This window comes from Osmia bicornis, chromosome 9, assembly GCF_907164935.1.
Source record: "Osmia bicornis bicornis chromosome 9, iOsmBic2.1, whole genome shotgun sequence".
Taxonomy (NCBI): domain Eukaryota; kingdom Metazoa; phylum Arthropoda; class Insecta; order Hymenoptera; family Megachilidae; genus Osmia; species Osmia bicornis.
This window is the reverse complement of record NC_060224.1, coordinates 3112593-3135241: the sequence shown is the minus strand read 5'-3', so window position 1 is coordinate 3135241 and position 22649 is coordinate 3112593. Positions and strand designations below refer to the sequence as shown.

Genomic DNA, 22649 nt, shown 5'->3' with positions numbered 1-22649 from the left:
CGGCAAAGGGAAGAGGAGATCCGCGGACGGAAAGAAATCGGATGATCCGATTGTTCAATTTGCACGGTGGATCGTGGTTCGATCGGTGGAACGACGATCGGGAACAGTGATCGAGCGTGACGAGTCGCTCAATAAAGATGTCAGTCCGATTCACAAAGAAGCGAACGAGCAACGAGAGAGAAATAAAAAAATGGAGATCGACGCGCCATTGTCGGTGTGCAGAGATCGGCGACAGAGACTCGTTCGAAAATCGTTGTTAACAGAAAAAAAAAGCAGCCACCGAGGGGAGAGAAGACACGAGGAACCCTACGATCGATGATGTTGTTGAGGAAAAAAAAAAAATGAAAAAATGATTGGGGAGGCTACCGAATGTCATTGTCAATGGCGGACACCCCACGGAGAGAACGTCACGAGGGTAAACGCCTCTTTAATAATGCTGATTAATACGGCATTGTGCCTCGAGTTTTCGGGCCAATCAGACGCGTGTACAGTTTTTATTGAAATAAAAATAACTTTTGAAAAGATCTTCGAATTTTTTGAATTACCATTTTTCTAAGTTTCTCATTTGATTATAGTAATCATTCGCGTCAACCGGTTTTCTAATTTCTCTTTCATTTTCCGCGTTAATTTCCAAGAAATTGTTCTTCCACGATATAAATTTGCATGACCAAACAAACGAATCAGTTTTATCATAAAAACTGTTCTTGCATCGTGCCGTTCCACGGTTTACAAGTTTCACTTAACAAAAGGGTAATTACTCACAATGGCTAATGGTAATTGCTCGTGACTTAACTACAAAGGCAATTCCCTTTCGTAATATCAATTCCCCGTAAACAGTGTCGACGGCAGGCCAACGGGATTCGCTATCACGTCCATTCCATTTGCGCAACCGTGTATTAGAGGTAATTAGTATTGCAACTGTTCGTTCACCGTTGGCAGACGTCATTAAAAAATCACTTCGTGCCAACTCGCATAACGACGCACTAACTGAACAATAAATTCGTCAGAGATCTACAACTCGAAAAACAACGTTTAGTCCTCTGCAGAGGATCATCAAACGTTTCTAATTTCATTTCAACAACAAAAATATCATTTTATATTATCTTTATATTTTATCTCTATTCATTCCTATGAATTATTAATTCTAATTTAAAAGCAGATTAGAATTTTTATTTTTAACTCGCTGTGAAATAGATTGACAGAGAATCTTTGTTGTTTCAAGAGAGACCCTATCAGAAAGTCGCCTCTTCTAATTAATACAGATAACACGGTATAATGTAGCGTAATGAAAAATAAAATCGTTACTCGTCAACTGGCTCGATAACGTGACGATTAGGAAATCCCGTGTCTGAAAGAAGTCACTGAAGTATAACTTCCGTTATCGAATAGTTTATTATCTGAAGGTTCAGCTATCTCGACGATGTTTCTTTCCTCAAATGAGGTTAATTATAGAGCGATATAATGGACCATAATAATATGTAAACAGTGTAAACGATATAGCGGAATCATAAACGATTAAAAATTTAATATTCGAACGTGAGGCGGAATCTAAATTCCTGGTTAATTAAAGAAATCAAGAGTAGTGAAAAGAAGGTGGAGTTTACGTTAACAACGAAATATGATATCGGCGAATCAGCAGTTTGTAAGTTGCAACAGCTGCGTTTGGGTTACGCACACACTTTCCATCTGACAGGAAAAAGTTAATCGAATTAAAGAAGCAAAACATTAAACGAATCGCTTTTAAATTGCCGCAATTACCATTAATATCAATCTCACTGTTTTCTCAAACGTTTTATTATCAGAAACCACCTTCTTCATCGTAAATATAACGATATCCTGTTTGATCTATTCATTTGCTCGATTTCATCATGTAATATGTAAAACTCAACGGAAACAAATAAAAGACAAGATTACTGTATCTAAATGATGCAATGATACATCAACAATCTCGAATTAACTTTTCTAAATACGAAAAATAATTCGTTAGTTTATCTAGTGGTAAGAAAAAATTGTTTCGTCACTGTAATTCGATAATATAAGTATAATAATACGTATGTAATTCCTGGTACACGTAATTTTTTCAAACTTCCCTACATATTAATCAATATTACACTCCTTCAAGATTAATAAAACAAAAATAATATTTCTTGTTCAAAATAAAAAAAATTTTCCTTAAATTCAAGCATCTAGATTTTCATAATCATCATTGATCTATCATCGACACTTGCAGGCATTGAAATCACCAAGCTCCATCGTTCATCCTTACAAAATCTTCTTCAAAAGATTGTTACGACCCTTACACTTTAAAGTTAGATGAAAATAATAAACCTTTGCTCGATTTAACAATCTTAGTGTTTCTTCTTTAATAATCAAATAAATCAGCAATAATAATTGTTGCTCAAAACGGCTTCGAGGAATTATCTCTTGCGCGAACCATTGCGATTCGGCTTATCTGTTTTTGCATCGGCTTAATTTTCGATCGCGGTGACAAGCTGTAAATATACGATAATTATTACTAATTAAGTCTGCTATTCAACGCTTTTTACCGCACCGTTCCTGCCTAAACCCATTCGGTTTCATCTACCGCTTCCGCGTAAATTCAACCGACACCCGTTTTCGTTCATAGCCGATTTGATTTCACAAAATAGCGTGAAACAATCGCCTGAAGAATAATGAAGAAACAAAATATTCCTTTTTCAATCATTTTAACGAGACAGTTGGCAAGAAGCAAGTCGAAAGTGAATTGACCATACAAGATCAACTGAGACAGAAGGAAGAAAAGGTCGCAAAGAAAAAGAGGTTCTCTTGGCACCATTATAAGTCGGGAAGGCCACGTTGGAATAGATTACAGAAAACGGTTGGAGAATTCCTTATCGAACCCATTCCACGTGTTTTATTTCCCTTGTTGCACACTGTCTACGCGAAAGAGTAGGGTGGAGGATTCAAAGCTGTTCTCCATGGTAATTACCGATACCGACTAATTGCTAGATAAGAGGTTACCTCCTTCCTCGGTTTCCTTTCGCTCGCACCACGCATCGAGCGTGAAATCTCACGCGGCGAACAGTTTTCTGCGCGATCGCCTCGCAAAACGCTCAATTAGCTCGAGGAACAAGGAGACAATTCTCTTTCCTACCTGGTGAACCGCGTTTAAGTTGAAATCGTGCTCGAACTTCAAGTTCTACTTCTTCCTTTTTTCTTTTTTATCCCCTCTGCATTTAGAGTGATAGGTTGTCCGGTTTGGACAGATAATTGGGGAGCAACGGAAGCCGATCGGTAACGTAAATTCTCGTTTCACGAAAGGTGAAGTTAATCGGTGAAAATAAAAAGAAAATAGACAAGATCGATAGAAGTAAAGAAATTACGTATAATTTCCTGAGTAAAGAGCGGTAATTTTCTAAATAATAACGAGAGTTTTAAAAAATAATTGGACTATTAATTATCTTTTTTTTATATAATACTGCCTCAACAATTTTCTGTTTAAAATCAGTCTCGTTACTCTCCTGACAGAGCTCATACATCAAGCTGATAATTTGAAAATGAAACGAGCCATGAATTCCCTCGTTACACCGAGTTACACCTCGGGGATGCAAGTAGGGAAATCAAGGAAATTCTACGAACTGTCGTGCAATTCTGCCAACGATACGCAGCATCCATTATCCATTGGAAAGCTATTAGATAAGTGGTTGGGTTTTACATGAAGCCACGTTCAAAATGCTAGCCTATCCTTGGATACTGAAGAAATAACAGTAATCGGATGGTAACGCGACTCCTCGTCCTGGAACAAGGATCGTTTCCACGAACGGCGCCTCGAGTTAGTCTCTGACGAGACAAAATTGAGTAAAAAGAAACGAATCGAAGGCGCATAGTCGCGAAATTGCCCATGGCGTACCATTTGTAAATACCGTAATGTCCTTCAAGAAATTTTAACCCTTCCTGAATTTTTACATTTATTTTTGAAAATATCCGATTCTGCCATTTCGCTGTTCTCCGATACAATTTATCTCCGAAAGGTACGAGTCTCTCGTTCGAGTCTCTCCCTAGGAAACGGTGGCAAAAAAATCGCAGGGTGTGCACAGAATTCATGGAACAAACATGGCGACGATTTTTTTCAACGAACCAACTAGTTAGCCGGTTAGTTTCTCTACCGGGTGGTCGTATACGAGACGATCGCGGTAAATTTATGGTAATTGTCCACCGGGACCGGAGACGTTTCGCCTTTACTCGCGTACCTGACCTCGTAAAGTAACTTCGAGCCAACCCGATGACGCCTGATTGCCACCCGATTAGGTATCGAAGCGTCGCCTAACCCAACAACTGAAAATACGAAAAAGGGAAACCCACGGATGCTCGTACTTGGTTCTATCCGATCGACACCAGCAAGAAATCCTGCCAGGAGATTTTTCGATTGAGCGATTAATCTTCCATCGAACCATTGAATATTTTAATGCTGGATACAGTTTCTCTGATGATGTTGACCAGGATTTTTTTGTTCGATCGATGTATAATTTAGAGTTGAAATTTAATTTAAGATTTCTTTTATTTATTGAATTAAATTTGATTGATTATCGGCACAGGAATGCAATCAAACATAAATGACTATCATTGGGACAATAGGAATAGCGGTTACGAGTATACTGGTTCTGCAGTAACATATCACATTTGATATCCATGAAAATAGTAAACCAGCGTTCAATAAATAAACAAGAATCTTCCGTAACAAAATTTCATTTCTAACGTTGAACGATGTTACACGGGTTACGATTGATGATTTACGATCCGTTCCCGATCGTAGATAAAACTAACCAACCGTTGCCGGATGAACGAAGCGACAAGCCGTAAAATTTCAAATGCTCGCGCTTTCCTTCGCGCCTTGTAAACGCGTGAAATTGACAGCGTGCCGATTGAGAGCTTATCTCGAGACGTTCTCATTTGCACGATATATACACACTTATTTGCACTTCATCGTTAATTAAAATTGCTTCGCGTTAAAAGCCATTTATCAACAACCGCTAATCGATATCCGACAAACTGTTACACAAATACTTGTTTCATGAAAATTATGAGTTTTCTTGAGATATTATTTTGCCTTGCAATTGTTTTGTAACTCTCTTCATCGGATTGTTACAGAAATGAAATAAAATGAAATTTCAAGAATTATCTAATTAATCGTTTCTTCCCTTTTTTAATTAAAAAGCATTCTCGTTTAATCCTTCCTATCCCGTTTCATTGATGATGAACTCGCGTCAACGATGACTGGATGGACCTCTATCTCGAGATTACGATAACTCGACGTATCGTGGAATAATTCATAATTGGATGGGACACGGTTATCACGAACGTATGAATCAATTACGCGGCGACGAGGGCCGAGGCTTGTTTTGCTTCTCGCTCAAACTCGTGGGCGAGATAACAGGGCACACCGTGTGGACAAAACAACAACGTTACAAAATCACGATTACGAAATCTTTGCGTAACTTCTCCTCTAGGGGGACACATTCGAGACGTAATAATTGGTGGTCGATTTTCTTTTCAATTAAATCTTAAGATAATTAAGAATTTTTTTAAAGCCCTTACTTTATATTAAAATTATCTGTGTAATAAAAGCGAAAGTCTACAGCCAGAAATCACTGTAGGGGAAAGCAAAGATCGTTACAGTTTGCCCAGACTGTATAGTCCAGGTAGTAAGTCGTGAAACATCGCGTGAGCTTCGTGGCGCAAACAGACAATCGACCGACTACGATCTAGCCACGTAAATTAACTCTTTTCTTTTTTTTTCGTGACGGCAAAAAACCTCTTCGATATCGCGTACACGATAAATACCAAGACGAACGTGATTTTGAAATAATTCAAACTAAACAAAAAACTAAACAACAACAAGAATTCTGTTGTTGACGTCCGTTGAATTGCTTTTGCAAGGAAAATAATTTCTATCGGTACCATTTTTCTTATCTTCCATATCCATATCGTTACGTCACTGAACGTCATTCGAAAGACAGGCAAAAACTTGAACGTACCTCCGGGAAATCTGTGAGGAAAGATCCTTCCGTGCCTGGAGAGTAGCCAGGGATAAAGCGGGTAGCTGTCTCTGGGTGGCTGATGAGGATGAGGCGGAGGATGCGGTGCACCGGGTGCGCCGCCATGGGGATAAGGTGCGTGCGGTGGGCCATGGGGCGACGCGCCATGGTGTGCTTGAAGGGCCACGGCAAGGTTCGCCGCTTGGAAATGCTGCGCCGCGGCCAAATTCGCAGCCAAAGCTAACTGCTGCGTGTGATATTCGTTTTGTCCGGTTTGAGGCCCACTCGGACCGTGTCCCGGCAGTCCGTATAAGGATTTCAACTGTTCCGCCGCGACTGCAGCCGCGGTAGCTGCACCGGGCGGCGGTGCAAGGTAATTCGGACTCGGTCTGACCACTCCTGGCGGTGGTTGCGGATGAGAACCGACGGGAGAGTCTCCGTGAGGTATCCTGTGAGGAGGACTAGGGCTGTTGTTGGGCGTCGATCCACCGCTGTGACTATGCACCGCTGTCCGACTGAAATCCAAGTGCGTCGCGGTAGACAAGTGATGATGATGGCCGTGATGATTCCCGTGATGATGATGATGGCTACCTGGGTGAGACGGCGTTCGCCGCGAGTTGGGGTACGATTCTACGGAGGAACTTCGTGACACTGGCCGGTCGGAACCCTCGGAATGAGCACCCGGTGATCTCGTGGTGACCCGACGACTACGCGGCGACGAGGATCCTTCGACAACGTCCATCGGACTTCCATCGTCCCTCTCGATCTCCACCCGTTCGAGTCGGTCCAGACGGTCCTCGCGACCCTGTCCACCACCGCCAACGATCGAGTCGATGCTGAAGCCGATCTTCGGCTTCGAGGGCACCGGAACAATTGGCGTCGGCGCGAGCGGCATCATCGTACGATTATCGTACGCTTCGCCGATGGTTAGCCCACTTTTGCTAGACGTACGAACCCCGAGCGAGCTGCTGCAATCAGGTACGCCGCATCCCTGCAACCACCTCGGCTCCGGCTCTCTCAGCAGATCAAGAATGTCTGTCTGCCGAAGCTCGAACCACGGATTACTCCTCGCGAACACTTTGAATTCACTGTTCGATAACACTGATAAACTCCTAGAGTCCTGGGACAAGTGTCCCTGTGAATTTATGATCACTTCGATCAGTCTTCTTTCAACTAGTCTAGACGAATACTATGAACCAAGTTCATCGTCCAATGGAATCGATCTCGTTAAACTATGGAACCACTCTCAACTTTGTTCAGTCTCAAACACCACGATCACTGCTGATCATCGTTAATTCTCTGTAGTCACTTTAGGGATCATCCAGTCCACGATGATCCCTGTACCATCCGTGTGTCACCACTGAAGAGGATCACGAAACCAGTCGGTTAACCGTTCAACCGAGTCGATACGCGACGCGCACTGGCATCACACGATCGCGTCTCTCCATCGAGTTTGCCCGCGGCAGCAAATTAGCCGTGCCTGTTCCCCGAAAATACCGAGTCGAGACCAGACCGTGTTAACCTCCAACAGGCAGAGCTCTCCGCGGCTCTGACGGATGTTCCTGGCACGAGAGCTTGCTAGTGTTTGAGCAAATTACAGGCTAAACGAGGCGCGCTTCGACGGTGGTGGGGGGGTTTTCCAAGTCTCTTCTGATCCCCACCACTGGCAACCGTACGGTTTGGCAGAGGGAGGGGGTTAAAATCGACCAGGGATGGGCGGGCTCGGTACAGTAGTAACAGCGACACTAGGCGTACACCAGCCTCGACACGATTGGACGGTTCGGACGAGGTAGAAACTCGCTGGTCGGAACCCAGCCTCGCTGCTCCGAATCCTCGACGCGCGTTACATGCTGCAGAGGGGCAACGCATTAGCCCGCGATGGGCGTTAAACTCACGTTTTTGTCGTGCGATGAAAATGAGTCGTTTAATTAATACGTCTGGACCCCTCTAGCCCTTCTCCTTCTCAAACTTCATCCCCCTCCACAGCCGCCTCAGGCGGACAATTTCTTCCCCTCTCCCTGACGACTCGCGACGACTCGCAGCTTTTTTCTCCTCGTTCGTTCGTCTTCGGAATCGCTTTCTTTTTCTCCGTAGGCCCGCTAGAAAGACCAAAGTGTCCGCTCTTCTATCCTCTTCTTTCATCATTTCTCTCCTTTCTCGTTGATTTTCCGCGGTGTTAGGTCAAGTGCTCGAGATATAATATTTATATTTTTATAAAAACGATCGCTTCAGGATTGATCGGATTGCTCTGGTTTCGCGTTGAATAATTCCATTGAAGATTTAGGATTTCACCGATGTTCCACTTTGATCTATTTACTATTGCAGTTGCACAGATGCAATTAAAGTGTCAGAACGCGTACGATGACACTTTCTTCGAGCCGACCCGTTAGGCATCACGATTCCAACTGACGTATCTCGTTTAATGGCTGTGCTTAGAGCTGGTTCCTTCTCGCTAATGACCAGACTCGGGACAGCAACGGTGTCGAAACGTGACGAGAAATTACACGTTCAAAACATATGGAACACGATAGTTTACGTAACTCGGCTTTGCGAACGGTATCCTTCGAAGGACCTCGAGATATACCTTTGAAACTATCGCCAGCTGAACTTTTCCTCTTGCTGATTATCCTTTTAACGGTGAAATCGAGGCTGACCGAGATTTTACACGAACGGCAATTAGAAAATTGATTTTTCCAAGTTCTGTGTAATTCTATCGTATCGATTCCCAACCTCGATAATTAGTCACGTATGTAAGTAGCCACTCTTGATGGCAGAAATCTTGAAATAGCAAAAACTATAACGTTGGTTCGTTAAGCTGGCTGGTAGGAAAAAAAATATGTTCGCTTTGATGATTGCTACCTCTCTTTCAAGTCGACACGCAGATTACAGTGTAAATGCAGCTTCGATTAGGTTTATTTTTCGCATGGTACACGCCCGTGATTTCTGCACGAATGAGCCGGCCTTTTAGGTACTTTGTTATTTAAAGTTGTAGAATTATATACTTTCAAGTTCAAATTTGCATCCTGCGATTCCTTGTAGGTAATTCATATTTTTGTAAATATTCATGGTTGCAAGTTGAGATAACTTTGCAGGATAACACTTAAAATTCTTCCACTTTTTTATATACGACGTGAAAATAAATGTAGCAAAAAAGATATTGAAATGTTTTGACACGAAACACAACTAGTAATTTTAATGAACTACTGATTCTGTTTTCTTATTAGATACACATTTCTTAGTACATTTGTCTTGTTTAATGTGTTAGGAGAAGTAATTCAACAGCTTAATCAAAATCTTGTTTCGAGATGCCTGGGGTAGATATTAAAACTGGTACATTGATGCTTTCTGATCTATAATTAAGATAGTATATCCTTCTTTCTCGATGTAATGTATTCGTTTCAAACCATGTTTCATATTCGTTTGCTTACAATACTATGGTAGAAATGAAATCCAATTCAATATTCGATCGATCTTCGGTTTTGAATTCGAGAACGGTTTTTGGTGACTGCTCTAAATAATTGTAACCGGATGAATGTTCCAAAAACGTCACGGAAATATTAATAATTAACGTTTAAGAACGAGATCAGATTGATTTTTCATGAATCTCTAAGAATATCATACTACTTTCCCATCAACTTGAATAATCCTAAAGCAACGAAGAAGAACAACTTTCTATTAAACTTCCAAAGATCAATATATGTACTAATTTTTCGTTATCCTTGTAAAAGCAAAGAAATTGTTACACGATGTATTGCCCAACCGCAAAATTCAAAGAATTAATTTATCCCTCTATTAATTTTATATTTACAACACAAAAATCTCCTACCAAGCTACCTTATTTCAGAAAATTCCCTGAAATTATTGGAAATAAAAAAAAGAAGTAAAGTCATCTTGTAAAAAGATTAATTGTTCGTATGGAAGGGTAGGTAACAACCCCTGTTATTTCGTAGTAGCAGCCATGGCAGAGGCCGATTTCTCACCCTTAGCGAACGCTATAATATCGCGACCGGTATCACGTTTCCAACACGTGTGTAGGTGTACGACACGTGTAAAGGAAGTGGGGATATTCAACATGGCGACTTTGCACACATCGTACACACCGGTGCACCAATGCGCGAACAGAGCACGCCCGTTCCAACGGTTCTCCGCTCCTTTCCTCTTTTATCAGCTCGTATGTTCACTCCTCCGCTCTTACCGTTTCCTTCGCATCTGTTACCCAATTCTTCCTCGCGAATCGTCAAATTATTCAACAGTTCGATCCATAAAATCCTCGTTTCAAAAACCACAATTTTTTATTTTCTTCCATTTTTATCGTGAATACCCTCAATTTTTACCGAACAAATAATTTACATATCCTAGGGGTGATAATGAAACAAAATTTAAAAAATGGTCACGTTTTAAAGGTATTTTAATATCTTGCGTCCAGTATTATACACGAAGGACAGAAACGAACGAGGCGAACAAAACGTTTCCCTTTAGAAAATTTGCGTGCACTTTGTACTAAAGCGAAGAGGTGGAAACCGAATAAGCCTGCGAGTCCCTTCTCATGAACGGTCACACCTGTGAATCCCTTTTAGCCTCTTTGAACGCTGGACGCCCGCGGAGATGATTTTTGCGTTGTTCGCGTCGTTCAAAGAGAGGAATGAAAGAAGAATGAGAATAAATGGAAACGATGTTGAAACGTCAACGATACTTTCGTGGAGTTACGGGTCAAATGTTGAAGAAATACGCTCTCCGTTCGTTTTATCTTCTGGAGAAAAAAAAAACTGAGAAAAATCGAGCGAGAGGTTACACGAAAATCCGTTATTTCGGAATTAAAACGCTCGACGATTCGTTAGAGTGCATTGTCGACGCGCGAAAATATAATGGAAGAAAAGAAAAATAATGGCCGTAGTCGCAACAATCGACGAATCCTGTCGCCATTGTATTGCGTATTGTTTGAAACCCTTCGCAACAATGAACTCTTTTTCCCGGTCGCGTTCTTCCCGTTCGAATTTAACCGAAAAATCCTACGAGACTCCGATGTGTTCGCGACTTTTCGATTTCGTCTTTCATCGCTTCTTTTTTTTTTCTTTGGAGAAGCAAGAAGAGATTGGAAATAAAAAATATTTGACGAAATTGATCCTTTCGTTTGTGGCTCTTTGTACCAGCACAATAGGAAATGTAATTGGATAAAGTAGGCGACAATGGCGCTACTTAACGGGTAGCCGCAGTAGAAATGGATTCGCGGTCAGACACAGTAGAATAATTAAAGCAACTATTTCGTAGCTAATTTTTCAGAAATTCCTAATGAAACTAAGCAATTTGATGAGCCAATATCCTTCATCCCTTAAAATCAAAATTAAAATGAAAACTGAGGCTTGCTAAATAAATTAAGACCAAAGTAAAATTGATTGAATCAACGAGCGAATGGAAAAATTTTTTAAAAATATAATTTCAAGAGGGAAGTCTACAACCAACGACCGAAATATGAATAATAATTGTATACAAAAGGTGTCCAGCCCTAATCCTTAGAAATGATCGACGAGACATCGCGTACGGGGTACAATGGGAAGGAGAGAAGTCGACGTACGCTTAAAGATTACATTACAGGCAAAATGGCGTGCTTAATCAGGCCATTTATTCGTCGAGCTACGGGGCCGTTCCGATGTGAAAAGGGAGGAAGGTTTTGTGATCTCCCCCAAGGGCAACCTCTCGTATTTTCTGCATTGTGAGTTGATTCCCATTGTCAAGGATCGTTGCTCGCGTATCCATTACACGTTACAATTATAATAAGCTAGTAATGTCGGAGTAATAGCGCTTCCGGTCCAGAATTCGGACAAAGAATCGTAAGAATTCCGTCCCGTTTCTTTGAAATATACGTTCTAAAGGAAAGCTTCAAAGAAATGTGCTATGTTAGCGAGGAAAAAATGAAGTTTCCTTGGCGCCGACTGAGAGTCACTGACGATTCGCGGTCTCCGTATCTTAAATAACCGGCCAGCACCTATGATTTTCTCGGAACAACCGACGGCCCGATTAAATTGATTCGCAAGCTCGAACGTTGCGGCAAGCAGGAGGGAAGAGAGAAGCCGTAAACGGGGCTGAGCACCGTTTTGCCTCGGTAAGTAAATAAGTTTAAATGACCGCATGACGACGCGACGTTAAGTTCCGCGATCCTGAAAGCAGATTCGCCTAAACGAGCCTAAAGAAAAATGGTACCCGATGAAGCTTCGAAGTTCTGATAATTCAATTCGAGCAAAATTAAATTTTGCGAATGAATGAAAATTGACAAGCTTTCATCGTGATAATCAAAGAAGGCAAACGTTGTTGGATATCAAAAATATCAAAGAAAATTCCGAAATACAGATGCCAGTAGGCGATATAAGAGGGCAAAAACAAAGAGGAAAAGGGAGGAAAAGAATACCGATCAACCGATCCGCTTTTTAATCGCAAACGACAGGACGCAACAATCTCGTGAAATCTCTTGAAATTGTTACTCGGCTCGTGTTATTATCGTAGTGTTCTGTAATCGCGGCCGATATCCCACCAGCGATCGAACGAATACGAAAGTAATTGGGGGAAATTAGGTGACACAGAGTCATTACCGATGCTCGTACAATGTATGTAAGTAAGGTACCTGGTTGAATCCGTAGAGCAACAAGAGGGTACAATATAAAGAGAGAGGTCCACGAGGGATCGAAAGAAGGGTGAACGAGATGGAATCATGTTCGAGGCCATCATCGACGATTACGCATACTTGCTGGCCCATTATGGCTCATTAAAGGGGCCCGATCGGGCTTATTATGTGCCACAAACCACCTCCTCGTCCCTTCGACTGGTTTTATCCTGATCCTCCGCGAAATATAATTTTCGACAAGCACCGAGATAGTAGGAGGGCATCGACCGAAAATTAACGACTCTTTAGGGCAAATTGATCGGCCGTGTTCGCACTCGATTTTTCTCCTCGCTAAGAAATACCATCAATGTATAGGGGAGAGCGGTAGCGTCAGATACACGGATCGATAGCGAGAAGAGATCGTCGATTTTTGGAATAAATTCAATTAAATACTTGGAATGCTTATTGTTAAATAAATAATCTTAAAAATCTGTTAATAGTTCTCTTTCATGGTACCTTATCCCTACATTAAACCGTTTATTCAATAATATGTAGATAGATAGAATAGAAATCGTCAATTTTTGGAATAAAATCAATTAAGCACTTGGAATGCTTATTGTTAAATAAATAATCTTAAAAATCTGTTAATAATTAACGTTCATGCTACCTTATCTCTACGTCAATCCGTATACTCAATAATATGTAGATCGAATAGTTATCATTAGCATTTGAGGTTATGTGATTCGTGCGACCGTAGATTCATACTTGGCAAATTTCATACTTGGCCAAGAAGGATAATTCTTTCACGAACATCGATATACAAGCGATTAATCATTAAACGAATACGATTTGCATTAAATTGTACCATAAGGTAGTTTAATTCGCGGTCAGAAATTACTTTAGAAGCATCCTTCTTTTTTCCCTGCTTGGAGGCAACAGATTGCCATGGCAGGTCTCGTTTTCAGCCGTAATTTAAAGGAGGGAATGTTTACTTACAAAGACGCTGCATTAAGTGTTCGCTAACTCGTTGATACACGCAAGATCCAATGAAACCACGGCACACGCAATGCATCTATTACATTCATCGTTGTTTCCTGTCTGTACGGTTTGCTCTCGAGAGATTCTCAAGTAAAAATTCTCCGACTGCAATCAATCGAGACAAAAAAGGTTAAACTATTTACATGAACATATGTAATAGATATTTACCAATGGTATCGATTATGTGTTTTACATATCAAAGGATATTTTCGTAATTACTATGCATTTAACATTTAATTTACATACGTACCATGTTTGTCGTTCGATCGGGCGTGTTGAAATCTTTTCATCAAAGTTCTCTTCAACCACTTCACTGCAAATTACGTACATGTTCGACGCGAGACTGATTCTTTTCACTAATTAGAAACGTATTTAACAACTTTATCATTGAGATGCGTGAAATATTTACGGATATATCGAGAGTGATTAACAGGTTCGCGACCGACGCGGGTGAATCGTCCATATTGACTAGTGACGTATGTCACGTGACTCACCAGGGGGTCCGCGCGAAGCGCGCGCTAATCCCTGTAATTCAAACGGGTTAATATTAAAATAATGAAAATGGCACAATATTTAATTAAACTACAATTAATAAATTCTGTTTTATTCGTGGAAACACAATGAGGCTATTTAAATTGTGTAATGAAAATCGTAACGATTAAATTAATCCCGTAATCATGACTTCAATGACTAGATTAAGTTATCACTGTATAATCATCAATCTTCTTTCAATCTCTTAATTCAATAAAAAAATAAAGAATAACAGGTGAATGATCCAATAAAAAGAACCAAGATAGAATCATTAATAAATGACGCTGTCTCAGCTGAAGAAATTTCTGATACGCACGACCAAAAAGTAGTAGCAACAAGACAATAAAGTAAACCGTGAACGAGTTTAAGGCTAATTATCCAGCCTCGATTTCAATTAGGAGCTGGACGTTGTCCGTTAAAACGCGTACGACGTCGGTTGTTTATGCCAGTCATGAATAACCATAAGTGCTCGCGAGCACATTGCATCACACCGGTCTGCGTTAATTACGCTGGCAATTAGCCCCACTTTCGACGACAGAATTACCCCTTCTCGGACCGATTCTCGGGCCAGTAGGCTTCCAGGATCGCTTACTCTTCCGTTTAATTATAATTGAAACGCGACTGGCCTCGTATCGTTCCGTGACAGCGGACGTTTATCAATTAAAAAGAAAAAAAAAAAACAAAAAAAAAACACGGCCAATTACGAGGGGTAGCCGATGGCCAAGTTACGCGGACGTATACTTTCCAATGGAGTCGCGTTAAACATCGTTGTCGATGATCGACGTAAATCAGAATCGACACGGTTTCACCGTGAAACCTGGAATTTTATAAAATTTCACGTACAACTCACGTTGGTCGATAATTCATTGATAAGAATCTCGAGTAAACGTGCAATTAGACAAGTGGAAGTCCTTTATCAAGATGAGGGATGAAAGGTGAAAAGAAAATCATCGGCTCCGCTGTTGTCTTGGCCGAAAAGCACGGAAATAGGTGGATCGATAAGGCAATTATAATCGATTATCGGGCAAGTGGCCGTGTCCCGAGGACCCTCCGCGTCCATGAAACACGTTGCTTATGGTCCATGAATATCCATGGGGCCCGGGGAGGAAATCGTGTGGCTGGCGTGCTCTGATGATAGGTAACCATGTGTAATGGAGTGCTAACTACCGGCCACCTCGCGAACCAGCACACCTTCTTCTTCTTCTTCTTCTTCCTCTTCGAGGCTATACGATCAGAAGGGAGGACGAAGCTGGCTAACGCTGAAGGGAGGAACGAGAACCTGCTGGCACGGGGGAGAAGAGGGAGAGACGATAAAGGATCACTGGTCGGAGGGAAAGAGTTGGGTGGAAGGTGAATTCCGATGGCGGAAGAAAGAGGGTGCAGGCCGTGAAACCGTGCAGGCATGCTTGGGTCTCTTAGTTTCTCAAACAAGGGGGCGGTACCTTGCAGACCAGTGGCAGTCAACCGGCAGAACTACTTGCCGAAGAGACTCAGGTGACCCTTGCTCTTCTATAGAAATTTCTATGAAATGGTCATCTACTTAGGGTAATTCAACGGAGGGTGATAATTTCACGAAATCTTTCCCTTTTCTCGCGTTAAATTCGTGGCGTAGATCACCAGTAACCCGAAGGCAATCGGCAATACCAATAAACTCCGGCGCAACGTGACTCGCCGAACATTAAACGAAAGTTTAAACGTTCACATTTAGTAAATTAGAAGTTACGAAAGAGAGTTTCTGAATCGGTGATAAGAGTCAAACAATGGCTCGTATTTCAACGAGCAGAAAGAATTCCCAATTTCAATAAGGCTTTCTATCGACGCGTAAGGGTCTACCGTTCGATTAAAGATAATTATCTATCGGTCGGGAACAAGCGATTTCCAAGCAAAGGATCTATCGAATAGAAGCGTGTTTGTTCTGTTAGCGAAAACGAGATTCAGCTCGTTAAAGAATTACACGCTCGAATCACGGTCGAAGCTGGCTAAAACGTATCCGATAGCCGATATTACACAAGGAGATTAATAGATCGGCATTACAAAGTAATTAGCCGGCAATTAAGGGCTGGCCGGGACCGGAGAGTCGGGAACATTAATTGCCCCCCGTAATGATACGTTCGCTCCAATAAACGAAGATGAACGAACGCGACTTCGCGAGCTATCACGCACCAGAATTCCTGAATGCAAGCCACTTTTGCTCACCCCTCCCTCTTCTTATTCAACCACGAAAATTACCTCGGCAGCATGAAGAAAAAAGGAAACACTCACGAAGTCGTTCTTCGCTAAGGTATACTGTATAATAATAATATCCGGCAAACCGAGTAAAACACCGTCCCGACCAGACAGAAGTCCAGGGAAATTAATCGATTAATCATCCGGTTCGAGTGGTCGAGAGATGGTAAAGAGTTTAGCTGGATATCATCGATGCCAACCCTTCCAGGCATTAATTCAATTAATTCCGTTCGATTATACACGTTCTGGTTGGCCGTTGGGAAGGAATATTCTAGCCTGTTGTACATGATATTTCAACAAACAAACACGCGGCCACGTACGCCGATCTACGTACGTATGTATCGCGTAATAATCGGCGTTGATGGAATTTTCATCGGCTCCAACCGATCTGTATAAATATGTAGCAAGTGTGTATATAGAGCGTACGGGGTTCGCGGATTGCGTGAAGACCCTCATCATCGTCATCATCATTATCGTCATCATCATCATTATCATCATCATCATCATCTTCCACGCTGGCGTGTTTGCTCTGCAGCCCTACACGCGAACGAAGAAAAAGTAATCCGTTCGAACGGAGCCCGTCATTACCGGGTTATTACCTAAGTATCGTGGAGTGGAAACAGGGACGTGCGTTGTACGTGGCTTGCGTTCGACGAAAAAAAAAAAAAACAAAAAAAATATCTCCGAGCATTTTCAAGCTTTAGTTAAAGAACGAATACTTTTTTAGAAAAAACTGCAAACCTCCCCTGGTTATTGCAACGTTCGAATGAAAAATCATTTCGAAAATATACACTCGCGGAGAAAATACGAAAGAGATTGTTCGCCGAGGATATTCAATCGGGCAGGGACGAGACCGGTGGAAGAGAGAACTGAAATCCCGATAAATCATAACCCAATTTCAGGAACGATATCAATCGCGACTCGCGCCAGCCCCTCGCGTCGTTCCTTCCGTTTTCTCCTCCGGTTCCCTGGACCAGGCCACGATTTATAAAGCAAACACCGTGCGGCACCCTGCAATCAACCTACACAACGCACCTTCTCGGTTTACCGGGGCTGCACCTCACGCTCCTCGGCAATGTGTATCGCCCCGTACGATCGACGCTTACACCGGCGCGCCGGACGATCCTATAGCTTCGAGCGCGTTTTACACCGTACTTAGAGAGAACTCGCTTGCAGAATAAATTAATAGTTTCTGTGAATAACAGCTGGTACGAAGTTTCGACGATTGGCAGGGACGTATTACCTCGAGAATTATTCTTTGTTGCCTCTTCTTCTTCTTCTTCTTTATATTGTGCCTTCTCTTTTTACTCTTTGCAATGTTTGATTAGTTGTTGCTGAAGGATGCGTGGAATTAAATGGAATTATTCGATTGTAAATATGATCAGTGAATATTCTGAATTTGAATTTTCTTTTTTTCTTTTTAAAGAAAATATTTTAAATAATTTCTCAAGTATTCCACGCACACGAGTCTAATCGTATCCCGATCTCAAACTGCTAATATTTTCTAACGTTCTCTAAATTACACACCCGATTGGTGGCTAGTTTGCATCCACGTCTCTTACAACCCCTAATTCCTGCCTGAATACTCGTTACCAGCGAAACTACCGCGCGAGACCGTTCGACCACAATTTGCGTTAATGCTCCAGCCATCGGAGGGGGGCGTATTTCGCGAACCCTCATTTTCATCCCCCCTTTAGGGCACAAAGCTTTCAATTTGCCTTTTGCCTGGCAAGCCTCTCCGCGGAGGAATCAATCAAGGAGAATTTACAAAGCGATATCACGCTAAGGTGGATCGTTCGAAATAGACGTGCGAACGATTCGAAATAAGTCCCCTCGTAAAATGGCCAGAGAAAATTATAATTGATCCTCGATGTTCTACTCGGCTGCGCGCGGTATTCTAACAAATTGGCAGTTTTAGAAGAATAAATTAATAGGTCTTCGATCACCTGACAAATTAGCATGCGCTTGTCCGAATGTTATCTAGGGAAGATCGACAGAAGACTCGCGAGATTTCAGTAACTTGGATCCACGAAATCGTTTTCTAAATATTCTTCAACTCTCCCAGCCTTGAAAATTTGAAGAGACTCTAAAAAATGGCACCTCGAGGCGGTGGCAATTTCGCTTGGTCCCCGCATTATCACCTTCAACAAAACTGCAGCCGGCATTTACAAGCCAGCACTTTGTTCCAATGTGAAAAAATGTGCCAAGAACTGTGTTCGCCCCGGAGGTTGACGATAGAGTCACGAAAGTCTCGCAGAAATACGATTAGAACATCTCGAGACGTTCTTCAAAGAAAAAAGGTGAGAGCGAGTTAGATGATCCGTGAGTTTCAGAAGCCGAAGGTGCTGTATAAATGTCAGTATCCGAGGAAATTCATAAGAAATCGAACGTTCAGCATGTAGAAAGCTGATAATCGTGATAATGAATGGTCGTTAATGAATAGCCTGTTCATTTCACGATGCCCAGTGGGCGGGGCCACAAAGTAGCCGAAAGTATCGGCTCTTCGGAATGATCCTTTTTTCACCAGTTTTTACGTTTCGAAGGCTCGATTCGCGGAACAGGAACGGGCCTTTTTTTCTCCTTAATAGCCGTTTATTATCTTGTAAAGCTGATGGGAGAAGGAAATACGATCGAGCAGACCTGGTCGAAATGGTTTCGAGCTGTGAGAATGTACTAACTTTTGAAATGGAGAGCAACCAAGTGGAAGGCGTTTTTGTCAGGTGAGAAGTGAAATTAGACGCGTTAAAACGGTTAGAAATGACAGGTGTTGTAAGATAATTATTACTCGGTTATTAACTTTTTTTCTCTCAAGGCTTTGCATTCGCTCGAAGAAAGCGGATATTTCAGATCGCGTTTAATTTCCTGGCAATTTTCGATAATATAACAGGTAATATCACTTTATTACATCGTTTAACTACATTTTCTGCAAATTTTTCTCTTATACGGTAATTTATTCCTGGAATTATGAACGGAGATTGTCCTCGTATCGTGCGTGTCAAAAATACACATTTTTTTTAATACCGATTGAAATTATGTTTTTACAAAATAATTTATGTTAATTATACGTAATCGTTCGAGTCTTATATCGTGAAACGAAAAAGGGTTAATAGAAAACTATTAATAAATAGCGAAATCGTTTCTTAAGAGGCGACCTCCTACAGAAAAGCCACAAAGTAGCTGAGATCTATAATTTGCGCTATTCATAACAGTAAATTATCCTCCCCTTCTTCTCAATCCTTTCCCTATTTTTTCCTATTTTTTTTCTATACCCTACCTTCCCTACCTTCTTCAAAAGACATCTTTGCAAACAGATTCTACGACTAAGAAATTCTACTGAAATTTTCAATCAGATAAAACGATAGTTAGCCAAAGGTGTGAGAAGATTAATTAGATGTTAGCATAGGATCCGTAGAATCGATTAGCCACGAAGATTTCCCATAGACGTTCGAGGTGAACGCTTGAGATTAATTAGACAGCGATTGGAAACACTGGTAAATGAATTTAATGATCGGAATACATTTGGTAGTGACGTCTGTGAGGTTTGTAATTCACTTCTAAGAAACGTCACGCGAATTTCTCTCGACAATTTAATTGATTCCTTCTCCGATGGTATTTGCGGAATGCAGTCGTGAATCAAGCGTGTGAGTGCATCGCTTTATGCATCGTTCGCCACGAATTGTTCCTTTCATTTTTTCCTTTTTGTTGTCCAACTGCCGCGTAATCGTTCGCAATTTGCTGGCTTATTAAGCGTACCGTTATCTGTCGAACGTGAGAATGAAGAGTCGCGAAACAGAACGAATCCTCGTGCATCGCATGCGAATTACGGTACACGTGTAATAGACACGTGTTTCCATTTAACCGACATCCGGCGGTAAAAATAAACGTTTTCCTTCGCTTCGAGATGTAAGATTATCGTTCATAAAATTCGCAGACAATTCGGGGCAGACAAATTTATTCGCAATCTTACGCGATGCGTAAAATATTTGAACATATTGCCGACCACGCGAATTACACCTGACTATACGCATTCTTTCGCAAACAGTGCGTGGTAACAACGCATTGCCGATCACACACTTTATTACACGGTAGCCAGCTATTTTTCAAGTCGATGTATCGTTGCGCAACGATACGCACGGTTAAAAAGTGTCTCATCAAATTTTCATTCAAGTCTCACCCCACATTTAACCAGAGAGGAAGAAAAACGAACAACCGTCCTCACGTCTGTCCGATTCCGTTTCGTTTGCCCTGATATATTCGATCCCACCCATTCGTTCGCCGATGATTACAGGTTTAACCGTGCATTAGACCCGTGTCTAAAACAAACCGCTCCCACATCTACCAACAGTTTAAAGCCGCGGGGCGTGACTGGTGTTAAGGCATCCGGGCCTCGTTGAAGAACATTTCGATCCGCGGTTATAGTCTCTATTTGGATTATAAGTATTAATTGCTCGATCGACAGGGAAAAGCATCGGCTGTCGCAATTTACCGTCGCGACAGAGGGGTCCGATGGGGGATACACCTTGTCGACGGGTGCTAATTATTATTCGGGTCAAACGACGATCGAACACTTTCTAATTTTGTAATAGCTGCAATTTAAGGCGGTGTGAAATGCCGCTCGCTCGTGGCTGAAAGTTTCATAAGAAGAATTCGTACGGGATCAATTGTGTAGGAATGTTTCCAGTATCTCTATCACATTTTCAGACATTCACGAATGACCACGAATTATGAAACTTTGTGAATATTTTAGGGATGTTCTCCTGATTAAAACGCTATTTTCGTTAAGGAGGTGAAAATCACCCAAAAAATTTCGACCATTTTACATTTTCTTTTCTTTTTCTTCGAAACCATTGGAGGTATCGAAAAACTTCATCAGCAAAAGTTGTTTGCCTTGATGTATTTTTTCAAGCTGATTGACTGGCTCCCAGTTTCTAATTTTAAATTATAAATTTTATCGAGGTAATTTTGTTAAAATGTATTGCGAACAAACATTCGCAAAGTTTCATAATTTTTTGAATTTCCCAGTTCGGTATAATGCTACTCCCTCGTCATAAATAACAAACCCGTTGCTCCATGCACCTGAATCCCTACCTCAACATCCCCACAATAAAATACGAAAAAATGGCGAATAATATCAAGTAGAGCCCCATTCCAGTAACGCGAAGGTACTCGATTCAAGAGAGCCAGACAGTGTGGTCCAGCCACACCTTAGGCTTATGATTTCAGCCAGGTTCCCGGTAAGAGCCGGTGTCTCTCGGTCGTAGGATGCAGGAACGACAAACGTTCGAACGAAGGGAATGACTTGCAATCGGTCGGAGCAGCGAGTAGCCGGTGGAGATGCCATTGATAGCGCCATGCTGCAGGCATGCTAGCATTCATCACCATAGACCTATCTCTGTTCGGGTATCGCGATTCCCTTCGTTATTGCGCCGCGGCCACGAAGAGGTTACATCTTCATGCCCACGCGGCGGCAAAAAGGCGTCCACGAATGCTAACCTGGCAACTCGGGGCCCGGTCTTGAAAAAGCCAGCCTTCATTACCAGCGAACAGATCCTGGCCAACAGGAAGGATTACTCGCTGGGAATCCGCGATCAATTCAAGCAAAACGACCCGAAAAGAAAAAAAAAAAGAAAAGAAAAATCCCGCCGCATTGTGAACGGGGTGACTTTAGATTGGAAGCGAATAGCGGAGCATGGCACGTTGCAACGAAGATGGCCACTTTCATACCGGTAGAAAATATCGAACGACTGAATGGTACGCGTTTTTCATCGGGATTATACCCGCTATCCCGTGGGATAAAGTGAATCTGTATCCTTTGTTTGGTATATTCAAGCTTACGGATGAATCGAAATTGGAGGAATTGTTGAGGAAATCCTACTCTGCCTCGAATTAATCAACATACAATTTTTTGGAAATATGTATTTTTATGGTACCTCGGGGTAAGGCGAGGTTCGGGCTACAAAAAGGGGTGAAAAATGAAGGGATTTTAAGGTGAAGCATCTTTGAGACCGTATATTTAAGCAGGTGTACACGAAAACCATTATGACGCGTGTAAGTGGTCCATCGGAATGGGAAGGATCGAAATTTAGTTTTTCGTTGCGTTCCTGAGGAAAGTGGGTGGGGTCCCTAGTGGGCCGAGGTTATAATCAACTTGTCAAAATAATTTCCCGTGGAAAGTGGGTCGTTTAACGCCAATGTATCGCTCGTTTAAGAGGATAGATCATTAAGAAAGTCATTATCAGAAACCT

At 41.8% G+C, this 22649-nt stretch overlaps 1 protein-coding gene across 3 annotated transcripts in view; it reads right to left on the bottom strand.

The window, feature by feature from the left end:
- The window catches only part of LOC114872134 (nicotinamide/nicotinic acid mononucleotide adenylyltransferase 1), a 54297-nt gene that overhangs the window by 3790 nt on the left and 27858 nt on the right, over positions 1-22649 (bottom strand). Inside the window, exon 6 of one of the 3 annotated variants that reach the window (XR_006829722.1) lies at positions 13905-14172. The exons of 1 other annotated variant lie outside the window; for it this stretch is intronic. Coding sequence is in view for 1 of the 2 variants with exons in the window: in XM_029178989.2 (XP_029034822.1) it covers positions 14166-14172 (7 nt within the window). In the remaining variant the exon portion in view is untranslated. Of the gene's footprint in view, positions 1-13904; positions 14173-22649 lie in introns of those variants that run through there. One more of the 3 variants, XM_029178989.2, reaches the window with a different exon arrangement.